Source organism: Pristiophorus japonicus, chromosome 3 (genome assembly GCF_044704955.1).
Source record: "Pristiophorus japonicus isolate sPriJap1 chromosome 3, sPriJap1.hap1, whole genome shotgun sequence".
Lineage (NCBI taxonomy): Eukaryota > Metazoa > Chordata > Chondrichthyes > Pristiophoridae > Pristiophorus > Pristiophorus japonicus.
In genome coordinates, this window is record NC_091979.1 from 193,627,198 (window position 1) to 193,642,343 (window position 15,146).

The following is a 15,146-nucleotide window of genomic DNA, read 5'->3' on the forward strand; positions in this document are numbered from 1 at the left end:
TCATCATTACAATGCCTGGGTGGGTGTTGTGCGGTTCGCAGATAAATGTGTCTGCCTTTCTTGGGCAAGTCTACGCGATTGCCCCACAAAAGACAGTCCGCCTGCAGGGACAGTTTATCTTTGCGTCTGTGGAACAGCTTAATCGCTTCCTGCATCTCCACTAGGACACTGGACCAGCTCCCATGGAGGACACAGTTTTTTTTAACCAAGGACAGTAAAGGATCCTGGCTACTCCAGGTTCTGATCTGGTGGGCCCTAACGGGGGATTTCTCGTTCGCAAATGCCTCCATGACCATGAGCAAGTCCGCTGGCTGTGCCATTTCCACCCTGGTGGTGGGCAGTGGTAGCCGACTGAGAGCATCTGCACAGTTCTCTGTGCCTGTTCTGTGGCAGATTACATAGTGAGCGTGGGCGCCCATCTTTGGATGCGGGCAGAGGCATTGGTATTAATCCCTTTGCTCTCCGAGAATAGCGATGAGCGGCTTGTGGTCAGTTTCAAGCTCGAACTTGAGGCCTAATAAGTACTGGTGCATTTTTTTTACCCCGTAAACACATGCCAGAGCCTCTTCTTCAACCGTGCTGTAGGCCCTTTCGGCCTTGGACAAACTCCCGGATGCATACGCAACTGGTTGCAAAATTCCCGATTCATTAGCCTGTTGTAACACACACCCGATCCCGTATGATGACGCATCGCTAGCTAACACCAATCATTTACATGTTATACAGGACAAGCAGTTTGGTAGAACACAATAAGTTTCTGGCTTTCTTAAAGGCAGCATCTTGTGAATTCCCCCATGCCCAGTCATCTCCCTTGCGTACTAGCACATGTAGGGGTTCTAGCAGGGTGCTTAACTCAGGTAGGAAATTACCGAAGTAGTTAAGGAGCCCCAGGAACGACCGCAGCTCCGACACGTTCTGTGGTCATGGCACGTTCTTGATGGCCTCCGTCTTGGCGTCGGTGGGTCTGATGCCATCTGCTGCGATTCTCTTTCCAGGAAAACACACCTGAGCCCCACGCGATCCAACCGACTAAGGACCTCCTCCAGATTCTTCAAGGAGAAACATAGAAACATAGAAAATAGGTGCAGGAGTAGGCCATTCGGCCCTTCGAGCCTGCACCACCATTCAATAAGATCATGGCTGATCATTCCCTTAGTATCCCTTTCCTGCTTTCTCTCCATACCCCTTGATCCCCTTAGCCGTAAGGGCCATATCTAACTCCCTCTTGAATATATCCAATGAACTGGCATCAACAACTCTCTGCGGCAGGGAATTCCACAGATTAACAATTCTCTGAGTGAAGAAGTTTCTCCTCATCTCAGTCCTAAATGGCCTACCCCTTATCCTAAGACTGTGTTCCCTGGTTCTGGAATTCCCCAACATCGGGAACAATCTACTCGCATCTAACCTGCCCGTCCCATCAGAATCTTGTATGTTTCTAAGAGATACACTCGCATCCTTCCAAACTCCAATGTATAAAAGCCCAGTTGATCCAGTCTCTCCTCATATGTCAGTCCAGCCATCCCGGGAATCAGTCTGGTGAACCTTCGCTGCACTCCCTCAATAGCAAGAACATCCTTCCTCAGATTAGGAGACCAAAACTCAACACAATATTCCAGGTGAGGCCTCACCAAGGCCCTGTACAAGTGCAGCAAGACCTCCCTGCTCCTGTACTCAAATCCCCAAGCTATGAAGGCCAACATACCGTTTGCCTTCTTCACCACCTGCTGTACCTGTATGCCAACTTTCAATGACTGATGAACCATGACACCCAGGCCTCGTTGCACCTCCCCTTTTCCTAATCTGCCACCATTCAGATAATATTCTGTCTTCGTGTTTTTGCCCCCAAATTGGATAACCTCACATTTATCCACATTATACTGCATCTGCCATGCATTTGCCCACTCACCTAACCTGTGCAAATCACCCTGCAGCCTCCTAGCGTTCCCTTCACAGCTCACACCGCCACCCAGTTTAGTGTTATCTGCAAACTTGGAGATATTACACTCAATTCCTTCATCCAAATCATTGATGTATATTGTAAAAAGCTGGGGTCCCAGCACTGAGCCCTGCGGCACTCCACTAGTCACTGCCTGCCATTCTGAAAAGGACCCGTTTATCCCGACACTCTGCTTCCTGTCTGCCAACCAGTTCTCTATCCACGTCAGTATATTACCCCCAATACCATGTGTTTTGATTTTGTACACCAATCTTTTGTGTGGGACCTTGTCAAAAGCCTTTTGAAAGTCCAAATACACCACATTCACTGGTTCTCCTTTGTCCACTCTACTAGTTACATCCTCAAAAAATTCTAGAAGATTTGTCAAGCATGATTTCCCCTTCATAAATCCATGCTGACTTGGACCGATCCTGTCACGGCTTTCCAAATGCGCTGCTATTTCATCCTTAATAATTGATTCCAACATTTTCCCCATCACTGATGTCAGGCTAACCGGTCTATAATTACCCGCTTTCTCTCTCCCTCCCTTTTTAAAAAGTGGTGTTACATTAGCTACCCTCCAGTCCATAGGATCTGATCCAGAGTCGATAGACTGTTGGAAAATGATCACCAATGCAATCACTATTTCTAGGGCCACTTCCTTAAATACTCTGGGATGCAGACTGTTAGGCCCCGGGGATTTATCGGCCTTCAATCCCATCAATTTCCCTAACACAATTTCCCGCCGAATAAGGATATCCTTCAGTTCCTTCTTCTCACTAGACCCTCGGTCCCCTAGTACTTCCGGAAGGTTATTTGTGTCTTCCTTCGTGAAGACAGAACCAAAGTATTTGTTCAATTGGTCTGCCAATTCTTTGTTCCCCATTATAAATTCACCTGTATCAGACTGCAAGGGACCTACGTTCGTCTTCATGAATCTTTTTCTCTTCATATATCTATAGAAGCTTTTGCAGTCACTTTTTATGTTCCCTGCAAGCTTCTTCTCGTACTCTATTTTCCCCCTCTTAAGTAAACCTTTTGTCCTCCTCTGCTGAATTCTAAATTTTTCCCAATCATCAGGTTTGCTGCTTTTTCTGGCCAATTTATATGCCTCTTCCTTGGATTTAACACTATCCATAATTTCCCTTGTTAGCCATGGTTGAGCCACCTTCTCCATTTTATTTTTACTCCAGACAGGGATGTACAATTGCTGAAGTTCATCCATTAAATGTTTGCCATTGCCTATCCACCGTAAACCCTTTAAGAATCATTTGCCAGTCAATTCTAGCCAATTCACGCCTCAAACCATCGAAGTTACCTTTCCTTAAGTTCAGGACACTAGTTTCTGAATTAACTGTGTCACTCTCCATCCTAATAAAGAATTCTACCATGTTATGGTCACTCTTCCCCCAGGGGTCTTGCACAACAAGATTGCTAATTAGTCCTTTCTCATTACACATCACCCAGTCTATGATGGCCAGCTCCCTGGTTAGTTCCTCGACATATTGGTCTAGAAAACCATCCCTAATACACTCCAGGAAATCCTCCTCCACTGCATTGCTACCAGTTTGATTAGCACAATCAATATGTAGATTAATGTGACCCATGATAACTGCTGTACCTTTATTGCATGCATCCCTAATTTCTTGTTTGATGCTGTCCCCAACCTTACGACTACTGTTTGGTGGTCTGTACACAACTCCCACAAGCGTTTTCTGCCCCTTGGTATTCCGTAGCTCCACCCATACCGATTCCACATCATCCAAGCTAAAGTCCTTTCTTACTATTGCATTAATTTCCTCTTTAACCAGCAATGCCACCCCACTTCCTTTTCCTTTCTGTCTATCCTTCCTAAATGTTGAATACCCCAGTATGTTGAGTTCCCAGCCTTGGAGCTGTGTCTCCGTGATGCCAATTACATCATACCCGTTAACTGCTATCTGCGCAGTTAATTTGTCCACCTTATTCCGAATACTCCTCGCATTGAGGCACAGAGACTTCAGGCTTGTCTTTCTAACACACTTTGGCCCTTTGGAATTTTGCTGTAATGTGGCCCTTTTTGCTTGTTGCCTTAGGTTTCTTTGCCCTCCACTTTTACTTTTCTTCTTTCTATCTTTTGCTTCTGCCCCCATTCTACTTCCCTCTTTCTCCCTGCATAGGTTCCTATCCCCCTGCCATGTTAGTTTAACTCTTCCCCAACAGCACTAGCAAACACTCCCCCTAGGACATTGGTTCCGGTCCCGCCCAGGTGGAGACTGGTCCCATCTCCCCCAGAACCGGTTCCAATGTCCCAGGAATTTGAATCCCACCCTTCTGCACCACTCCTGAAGCCATGTGTTCATCTGAGCTATCCTGCGATTCCTACTCTGACTAGCGCGTGGCACTGGTAGCAATCCTGAGATTACTACTTTTGAGGTCCTACTTTTTAATTTAGCTCCTAGCTCCCTAAATTTGTCTTGTAGGACCTCATCACGTATTTTACCTATATCGTTACCGACTTGAGCAGGCTCTCCACGTTCAGCTGGAAGGTTGCTGCGGCCGACCGAATCCCGAACGGGTACCGGTTGTAGATAAACAGACCTTTGTGCGTGTTGATGCAGGTGAGGCCTTTTGAAGACTCCTCCAGCTCCTGCGTCATGTAGGCAGAGGTCAGGTCCAGCTTGGTGAACGTCTTCCCCCAGCCAGGGTCGTGAATAGGTCATCTGCCTTGCATAGGCAGTATTGGTTCTGCAGTGAGAAACGGTTAATCGTTACTTTATAGTCTCCGCAAACTTTAACCGTACCATCCTCCTTGAGTACTGGAACAATCGGACTGGCCCAGTCGTCGAATTCCGCTGGCGCAATGCTGCCTTCACGTTGCAGCCTGTCCAGCTCGATTTCCACTTTTTCACGCAACATGTACGGTACGACCCGAGCCTTATGGTGGATGGGTCGCATACCGGGAAACAAATGGATCTGCACTTTCACCCCCGAAAAGCTTCCAATGCCTGGCTCGAATAACGAAGGCAACTTGTTAGAACCTGGGTACATGCGGTGTCGTCGACAGGCGAAAGCACTTGGTCGTCGTCCCAGTTCCAGCGGATTTTCCCCAGCCAGCTTCTGCCAAACAACAGCAGGAGTTTGTGTACTGCTCCATCATAGAAGACTTCAACTTCAGCACTGCCAATTACAGGGATTATTTCCTTGGTGTAAGTCCTTAGTTTGGTGTGAATGGGGCTGAGCTTGGGCCTGTGTGCCGCCTTCCCCCACAGCCTGTCGAAGGCCGTTTTACTCATTATGGACTGACTTGCCCCCATGTCCAGCTCCATAGGCACTGGAATACCGTTCAGTTCAACTTTCAACATTATTGGTGGGCACTTCGTTGTGAACGTGTGTACCCCGTACACCTCTGCCTCCTCAGTATGAGTTTCCAATTCCGTCTGATCCACTGTGGATCAATCTTCCTCTGCAACGTGGTGGTTTGCAGAGTTTGCAGCTCGCCTGCACAAACGTTGGAGGTGTCCCATTGTTCTGCAGCTATTGCACGCATAGTGCTTAAAGCGGCATTGATAGGGCCGATGATCACTCCCGCAGCGCCAACTGTTAACTGCCTCACATTAACAGATGATGGCAGACTCTGGGTCAATTGAGGTCGGGCCACAGCAGCCGGTGTGTACATTCTGCCATGTACATTTCTGCTCAAAAGCGACGTTACTTTATGCACAGTACTGGCCAGAACTTTTTTGTTCTGAAAAATCTGTTTGGTGTTGTCGCTGGTGGACATAAATGCCTGGGCTATCATTATGGCTTTACTCAGATTCAGAGTTTCTACAGTCAACAGCTTGCGAAGGATTGTCTCATATCCGATGCCCAGTACAAAAAAGTCTCAAAGCATTTGTTCTGGGAATTCCTCAAACTCACAATGTCCTGCAAGGCGCCTTAGTTCGGCGACGTAGCTTGCCACTTCCTGGCCCTTCGATCATTGACACATGTAGAACCGATATCTCGCCATCAAAATGCATTCCTTAGGATTTAGGTGCTCCTGGACCAGTGTACACAGTTCTTCGTAGGATTTCTCTGTTGGTTTTGCAGGGGCCAGGAGATTCTTCATGAGGCCATAGGTTGTTGCCCTACAGACAGTTAGGAGGATCGCCCTTTGTTTGGTCGTGTTCTCGTCCCCGTCCAGTTCGTTGGCCACAAACTATTGGTCGAGTCTCTCCATGAAGGCCTCCCAATCGTACCCCTCTGAGAACTTCTCCAGGATGCCGACTGTTCTTTGCATTTTCGCGCGGTTGTTCATTACCTCGTCGCCAATTGTTACACTCATATTAAATGGTCAGACTGAGTAATTTGTGAAATGAGCAAGTGTGACCTTAGCTCCTTTATTAAGGTTCCAGAGTGCAGGTTCCTCGTGGGTGGCCTGCTTATATACTGTGCTCCCAAGGGATGCTGGGATCCCTTGGGACTCCAACAGGTAGGCCCTCTGGTGGACAGATGTGATGTAGGTTACAAGGGATTAAATACATAACACCCCTAAAGATTCTGAAGTATTTAGCCGTTTAGTGGTATGTGACATAAGTTTCCAATGAGATTTAAAGTTCTCACACACAACTGGCTCTTTAAAAATGGCCAAATGCAGACCGGGAGCTGTACTGGGCATGTGTGCCCATAAGAATCACGTCAAAAACGTCCCTTTTTTCCCCGCGCATGCGCAGAAGATGGAAACAATCGTTTTTTCGGCACAAACATTAGGCTCCCCCTGCCCCCTCCCCCCGAGGCATACAGGACAGGCTACGCGGTGCCAATTTCAAAAAATAGAACAGGGAAACTTGCTACTTTTTTCTTTGGAGTACTTGGGGTAAAAAAAAAGCGGGCAATACGCCAAAAACTGGCATTGGGAAAAATTGAGCCCATAGTCCTTTGAATGTTGACATTCTTGACATAATTGGTTTTCCGATCTTAAATTGAACTCTAAATTCTTCTCCTTTCACAGATCTACATGCAGGAAGCTTAGTTTGTTCTTTTGTGCTAAACACTTATTTTTCATTTGGAAAGTAACTCCATAAAGGCCAAACTTGTCAAAACTTAAATACACTTCTGGACAGAAGACAAGAAAAAATGTTGTCATTGGAAATTTGATCTTTCTCTCACTTCAGGCCTCCACTTTGTTGGAGACCTGGCCAATATTTGTCCCTCAACCAACATCACAAAACAGACCACCTGGTCATGGTTTGTGGGACGTTGCTGTTTGAGGGACCTTGCTGTGCACAAATTGGCTGCCACGTTTCCTACATTACAAAAGTACTTAATTGGTTGTAAAGCACTTTAGAATGTCCTGAGGACATGGTAAGGTGTTCTATAAATGCAAGTATTTTGATACCCTGGTTGAGACTGCAACTTTGAAACTTGAAATTCTGAAACTTGTAATTTAGAACAAGTAAAATTAAGTTCTTTTTTTTAAAAAAGAGGACTCAAAGATGGTCTAAGTTTTAGAAATTGAAATGGATGCCAACCAAGGTATCTTTGTCCAATGATTTTGTGGCCATGTTAACATGAAGCCAAAAATATAATTTCAAGCTTACAAGGTAAGGTCAGTTGCACATACCATGTTCACTGCCCATTTGTGTGGATACAATGGCCAACTTCAAAATGGGTAGTCACACCCGTAAATGGAAAGCTGTTCCAAAGCAAAGGAAAATTGGTATAATTGTAGTCGGATCATAGATACAAAATTCATTGAGAATGACCATATGTTGTAATTTCAGCGGAATGCACTGCAGGCAATCTCCCCGGCTACAATGGAAGTCTTGATGTGGGTGCTAGCAGACTGTGATTTGGTGGATGACAAGGACCCAGAGGACGTAAGCCATAAATTGGAGCTAACACTGAAGTGCCTGACTGAGGTGGTTCACGTGCTGCTGACCAGCAGCTCTGATCAGCGGCAGGTAGAGATCAGCACAATCCTAGAGAATTACTTCAAGCTGCTCAACTCTGATCACACCGCGTTGCTGGTCAATCGCAAATCTCGGAATTGGGAGAGCAGTTTCATTGCACTACAAATACAAATGCTGAGTGAGTATACATAGTACAGTGCCTGCTACAAATGAATTTTGCTTATAGGTAGGACAGCTATTAATATATTAATGCATGGAAATGGAACTGTTGTATGGTACTTTACAACAACTGCTTCTGTTTATATAACGCCTTTAACATAGTAAAAGATAGTCAGAGGTAGGTTTTAAGGAGCATCTTGAAGGACAAGAGTGAGGTGGAGAGGTTTAAGGAGGGAATTCCAGACTTTAGGACCTTGGCAGCTGAAGGCATGGCCGCAAATGGTGGAGTGCTAAAAATCGGGGTTACACAAGAGGCTAGAATTGGAGGAGCACAGGGATCTCGGCAGTTGTGGGGCTGAAGGAGGTTACCGAGATAGGGAGGGGTGAGGTTATGGAGGGATTGAAAACAAGGATAAGAATTTTAAAATCGAACTGTTGCTTAACCAGAAGCCTATGTAGGTCAGCGAGTATAGGGGTGATGGGTGAATGGAACTTGGTGTAAGTTAGGATACTTTAGGGACTTCAATCTTCCTATTTGCAACGGTAGAGTGGGGAACAAGTTCATGGAATGCATTCGAGACAGTTTCCTAGAACAATACAACCAGGGAACTTTAGATATTGTATTGTGTATTGAGACAGGGTTAATTAGTAATCTCATAATGAAAGATCATCTGGGGAAGAGTGATCATATTGATGATACAATTTCAAATTGAGTTCGGGAGTGAACTACTTAAATTTGACACAAGAGTCTTAAACTTAATTAAAGCTAATTACATAGGTATGAGGGGGGAGAGTTGGCAAAGGTAGATTGGGAAATTAGATTAAAAGGTATGACGGTAGATAAGCAGTGGCAAATATTTAAATAAATATTCCAAAACGAATATACATTCTATTGAGAAATAAAAACTTCATGGGAAGTGATCCATTCGTGGCTAACTAAAGAAGTTAAGGATAGTATTTCATTAAAAGAAGAGGTTTATAATGTTGTGAAAAATAGCAGCAAGCCTGAGGATTGGGAGATCTTTAGAAATCAGTGAAGGTTGACCAAAAAATTGATAAGGGAGAAAATAGAATATGAGTAAACTAACAAGAAATATAAAAACAGATTGTAAGGGTTCTACAAGTATGTAAAAAGGAAGTGGGTAGCAAAATTAAGTATTGATCCCTTAGAGGCTGAGACAGGAGAAATTATAATGGGGAATAAGGGAATGGCAGAGACTTTTGTATCTGCCTCCACAGTAGAAGACACAAAAAGCATGCCAAAAAATAGTGGGGAACCAAAGGTCTAATGAGAGTGAAGAACTTAAAGTAATTCAGATTGATAGAGAAAAAGTACTTCAGAAATTAATGGGACTAAAATTCGACAAATCTCCTGGGCCTAATGGATCTAATCTTAGGATTCTAGAAGAGGTGGCTGCAGAGATAGTGCGTGTATTGGTTGTGACCTTCCAAAATTCCCTAGTGTTTAGAATGGTCCCAGTGAATTGGAAGGTAGCAAATGTAACCCTAAGAAAGGAGGGACAGTGACATCAGTCATCAGGAAAATGTTGGAATCCGTTATTAAGGAAGTGGTAACAGGGCACTTAGAAAATCATCATATGATTAGGCAGAGTCAACATGGTTTTATAAAAGGGAAATCGTGTTTGACAAATTTATTCGAGTTTTTTGAGGATGTAACTAGCAGGGTAGATAAGATGAACCAGTAGATGTAGTATATTTGGATTTCCAAAAGGCATTCAATAAGGTACCACATAAAAGGTTATTACACAAGATAAGGGCTTATGGGATTGGAGGTAATGTATTAGTATGGATGGAGGATTGGTTAACAGACAGAAAACAGAGTAGGGATAAACAGATCTTTTTCAGGTTGGCAGGCTGTAACTAATGGGGTACTGCAAGGATCAGTGCTTGGGCCTCAGCTATTTCTGAGGGGGATTGACAGGGTAGATGCTGAGAGGTTGTTTTCCCTGGCTGGAGAGTCTAGATCTAGGGGGCATAGTCTCAGAATAAGGGGTCAGCCACTTAAGACTGATATGAGGAGGAATTGCTTCTCTCAGGGTTGTGAATCTTTGGAATTCCCTATCCTAAAAGGACTGTGGATGCTGAATCATTGAGTATATTCAAGGCTAAGAGAGATAGATTTTTGAACTCTAGGGGAATCGAGAAATCTGGAGATCAGGTGGCAAAGTGGAGTTGAGGTCGAAGATCAGCCATGATATTGAATGGCAGAGCAGGCTTGAGGGGCCGTATTGCCTACTCCTGCTCCTAATTTGATGTTCTTATGATACGGGTAGCAGAGCTTTGGATGAGCTTAAGGTTACGAAGGGTACAAAGTGGGAGACCAGCCAGGAGAGCATTGGAATAGGTCTTCTGAGGGTGTAATTTAGACGTATTTGCTGGGGTAAATTGGTCTGGAACAAAGGTTGCTAAGAGGATAGTAAGGTATTTAGAGACACCTTTCCATCTGATCTCTTTGTGGAAAACTATAAATGTTTTTTTTTTCTCCCCCCCCCCCCACCCCTGCCTTGCAGACACTATTCCAGAGATGTTAAACTGTCCTGACAGACCTGTCCTTCAGGCAATCTTCCTGAATAGCAACTGCTTTGAACATCTCACTCGACTCATACAGAACAGCAAGGTAGACTCTCAACTGACACCAGAGTGATTATTTGCCTTAATTCGATTAATACCCCTTTCCCTGGGCTTTTTATAGGCTTGTGCTGAAATGGATAGAAAACAAAAATGAGAACTTGCTTTCTGCTTGAAATGACTTCTGTCGCAAATCCACTGGAGTGATCTGATTGTGACTCCTGAGGTTTGCGGTCCAGTTTGAATTCACAAGTATTAGGATAAGGATATTGCAACATTAACCCGTTGCAGGGTGCATATATTACACAAGTGGACATAAATAGTGTAGACTTTCAAATCAACTGAAAATCAATATTGTACTTCTCTACTCCTAACTCAACCATTTTATTTGGTGCAAGTAAATAAATTCCTAATTAGATGCAATCTTATTGCACATCCCATCGTTTCTCCCTTTGCTTTCCTTGCAGCACACACTATTAGAGTGTGGGCAGTAAAGCTGCACGGAGGCCTCTGCTAATGCTGCCCAACAAAAGGTCGCTAAAGTTTACGCATCAAGACCTAGGGTAAATTTGTCTCTTTCACTGTGGCGGAGTGTTTAGTTCTGCTCTATACCTCTCCCCTATTTGAAGTGGCTGAGAGTGCAGTGTAATCATGTCCTGTAATCATAATCATTGGAGCAGCCCTTAAATCTTTTTACATTTTTATGTATATTGCCTTGATAAAATGGTTGGTGCACAATTTCACCAAGAATTTGTGAAGAGATGTGACTGGTATAATAATTGCACGTCAGCAATAGCTATGCTGCGTTAAAAAAATACACATTAATAGTCACACTGCAATAGGTCGCACTGCAGCAGATATTCAATTCGGCTGTTGGAGACACTGAACCAGTCCAGAGATCCCTATAAGGATGTTGATGCCTGTTTAATAGGATGTAACTTGAGTACACTAAAACAAACATCGTTAAAACCTGGAAGGGAACTTGTTACACAGGTGCTACACCTTGAGGCTGTGGTGTTTGGCTTTTCAGTCTGTACAATTGGATGATTGAAAAGGTCGAGTGTGTGAGCTTTGATGGGTGACCCTGTTAAATCATTTGTTGTACGTTAATCCTTTGAGTGCTAAAGAATTCAACGCCAAATGCATTTTAAACAACTGCATAGCTGACCTATTCTGAACAGGCTGTTTAGTTGCCTCTTTTTCATTCTACTGGTAACATGTGGGAGTTCATTTTGGAGAAAATAATTTCAGCAAACTATGAAGATGGAGTTGACATTCAGTATTTAAAAGCTTACCTCTGTTACCGCCTTGAAATGTAAACAATTCCTCTCTCGCAGCCTATTTAGATCTTGGAAAGGGGACTCTGCAGCTTTCAATTGATGAGCTTAAAGTACAGTCGGAAACTGAAATATAGGGCTAATATTTCCTGGTATTTTGTCATGGTGCTTTGACACTCCTGTGGTCAGTGAGCTATGTGTCTATGTAGAATAGACCCACTTCAGAGTGTATCTGTAAGAATGAGACATTTTGGATGGTCACATAGGTTTTGTACATCACACTGACCAGCTTAGATTCTCGCCCTGAAACAGAAGTGTTTTTACACAACTGCCGTAGCATGTCGTGCTGGTGATTTAAGACTAATGAAGAGTCAGCAGAGTACATCAAGGATGTATATTCATGCTGCATGTGCTGGTGGGTTATCCATATGTCCTGGTCATATTCATTCTGTTTGTGCAATAGTTTTAACAAAACTATAAAGCTTTTTACATTACGGTGTATTTAAGAATTTGCAAATTAGTGTTGTAAAATCACAATGAAGTTAGAAACATAGAAAATAGGTGCAGGAGTAGGCCACCCGGCCCTTCGAGCCTGCACCGCCATTCAATGAGTTCATGGCTGAACATGCAACTTCAGTACCCCATTCCTGCTTTCTTGCCATACCCCTTGATCCCCCGAGTAGTAAGGACTACATCTAACTCCTTTTTGAATATATTTAGTGAATTGGCCTCAACAACTTTCTGTGGTAGAGAATTCCACAGGTTCACCACTCTCTGGGTGAAGAAGTTTCTCCTCATCTCGGTCCTAAATGGCTTACCTCTTATCCAATTTGTTCCAGTCTTTGTTCCATTATGAAGAGTTCTAGTGGAACATATGCTCTGGCCTGTATTGGCAGGAGACATGCTGTAGTTACTTCTTTTGATGATCCCAGCCATGTAAATGAGAAAAGTTGAGCAGAACTTCCCTAGCTTTTTCCCTCTGTTCTCTTTCTTGTCTCCTTCTCCCCCTCCCCTTCTTCTCGCTCCCTTACTCCCCTTCTCTCTTCTCTGCTCTCCTCTCTCCTTTGCTCCCTTTCTCTCTTTTTCCTCCCATTCTTGTATCTTCTCCCCCTTTCCAGACGATTATGGTTAGTGAAGTAGGAGTATAGGATTAGTCCTTGGAGGGAAGTGATGTTTACTGTTTTCCCTCTTGACATAACCAACAGGAGTCATCAAAAGAAATAACAATAACTTGCTCTTTTGGGACAGTATAGCAAAGGAACAATATGCGGAATTACAAGCCTTTGCCTAAATGAAAGAATGATGTGTGTAATTTCAAAGAATAACTTGCTGCACATAACAGCAAAACAGATATTAATCTGCAAAGAAAGCTTCATTAACACTGTGGCATGGAATTCTAGTCTTTTTGCCAGTCTAATTTTCTGCAAGTGCAGCTTTTAAATCTTGCAATTATTGGGAGTATGATATTTAAATTAAAGATTCTCACTAGTGATGAGAAGTTACTATCATTCCTTTCCAAGTGTGAAAGACCCACAAGTGCTACAGGTAAATGAGGTGCTTTGTTCTTCTACTTGTCACTGGTGAGACTCATTATTTTACAGGGCTGCAGCTTCTATGCACCTTCAAAGGAAGCTGTATTTTGATGAATTGTCATGTCATCCTGAATATTATAGTGGGAGATAATCTGCCTAGTTGCAGTGTTTCCTGCTTTAAAGTCCTGGGTAGAGGCAGCACAGAGGCTGCTGTTTTGTGAACTTTACCACCTAGGTGTGGTGGTAGAAACAGGAACTGATGGACAGTGGACAGCATTTCAAAGTTGTGATGCCACAGCAGTGTGTATTCTCAGGAAAATATCAACTGGGCTCATTCTAGCCAGGACCTTTAAAGCAATGAAGCATGTTCACAACTGAGGTATTCTGGTAATTGTGCAAACATCTTCCTTTACAACAGTTGGATTATGGGAAATTGAGTAGAATAGAGAGTACCCTTGTACCTGCTTTACTAGCAAATGCTGACCATTTTGATTCAATCACATGATTATGTGCCAAGATTTAGTAATTTATATTATCTTAGAGAGTTGCTGAAAAGTCCCTTACTTTTAAACTATTGTTTGTGTAGACTATTAGGGCCCAAGTTTCCACACGCGCCTAGAACGGCGCAGTCCCGACCTGGATGCCCGTTTTTCGCGCCACAAAGTGTGCCTAAAAAAATCCTCCGTATTCTCCACCTCCCTGCAGGTCCTCTGGCCCTCGGCGCAGCCAGCATGAGCTGTGGGGGGGGGGGGGGCGGAGCCAGGTCCCTGCGCTGAAAACAGTACCGGGACCTCTGCACATGCGCGCTACAGTGGGCCCGCAAGTGCAGTAGCTCCAGGCGCCCGAAGCATGCAGCCCCTAGCCCTGGCCGAATGGCCTCACTGGGGCTGCGTGAATAAGGCTCCTCCCACGGCCAGCTCCTGCTCCCCACCCCCCCCCCCAGACCAGACCCGACACCCGCTCCCCACGCCCGCCCCTGTCCCCGACCCGACCCCCCCCGCCCCCCCGACTGGACCCGATCCGCGCTCCTGCTCCCGCTCCCCCCCGCCACCCCCGGCTGGATCCGACCTGACCTCCCCCTCCCCGACCTGACCTCCCCCTCCCCGAACCTGACCTCCCCTCCCTCTCTTTCCCTCCCTCCCCCCCTTCCCCCCTCTCTCCCTCCCTCCCCCCCTTCCCCCCTCTCTCTCTCCCCCTCCCTCCCCCCCTCTCTCTCTCCTCCCTCCCTCCCCTCTCTCTCTCTCCCTCCCCCTCTCTCTCTCCTTCCCCCCCTCTCTCTCTCTCCCTCCCCCCTCTCTCTCTCCCTCCCCCCCTCTCTCTCTCCCTCCCCCCCTCTCTCTCTCCCTCCCCCCTCTCTCTCTCCCTCCCCCCCCCCTCTCTCTCTCCCTCTCCCCTCTCTCTCTCCCTCTCCCCTCTCTCTCTCCCTCCCCCCTCTCTCTCTCTCCCTCCCCCCCTCTCTCTCCCTCTCCCCCTCTCTCTCCCCCTCTCTCTCCCTCTCCCCCTCTCTCTCTCCCTCTCCCCCTCTCTCTCTCCCTCCCCCCTCTCTCTCTCCCCCTCTCTCTCTCCCGCTCCCATCTCTCTCTCTCCCTCCCTCCCCCCCTCTCTCCCTCCCTCCCCCCCTCTCTTCACCCCCTCCCTCCACCCCTCCCTCTCTCTCCCCTCTCCCTCTCTCTCCCCCCCTCCCTCTCGCTCCCCCCCTCGCTCTCGCTCCCCCTCCCTCTCGCTGTCCCCCCCTCTCTCTCTCCCTCCCTCCCCCCTCTCTCTCTCCCTCCCTCCC

At 45.6% G+C, this 15,146-nt stretch overlaps 1 protein-coding gene across 6 annotated transcripts in view; it reads left to right on the plus strand.

Annotated features, from left to right (window-relative positions):
• nbeal1 (neurobeachin-like 1) overlaps positions 1-15,146 on the plus strand; it is a 503,417-nt gene that overhangs the window by 206,488 nt on the left and 281,783 nt on the right. For all 6 annotated transcript variants that reach the window (XR_011592710.1, XM_070876167.1, XM_070876168.1 and 3 more), the window contains exons 8-9: positions 7,684-7,990; positions 10,503-10,609. Coding sequence is in view for 5 of the 6 variants with exons in the window: in XM_070876167.1 (XP_070732268.1) it covers positions 7,684-7,990; positions 10,503-10,609 (414 nt within the window). In the remaining variant the exon portion in view is untranslated. The remainder of the gene's footprint in view (positions 1-7,683; positions 7,991-10,502; positions 10,610-15,146) is intronic.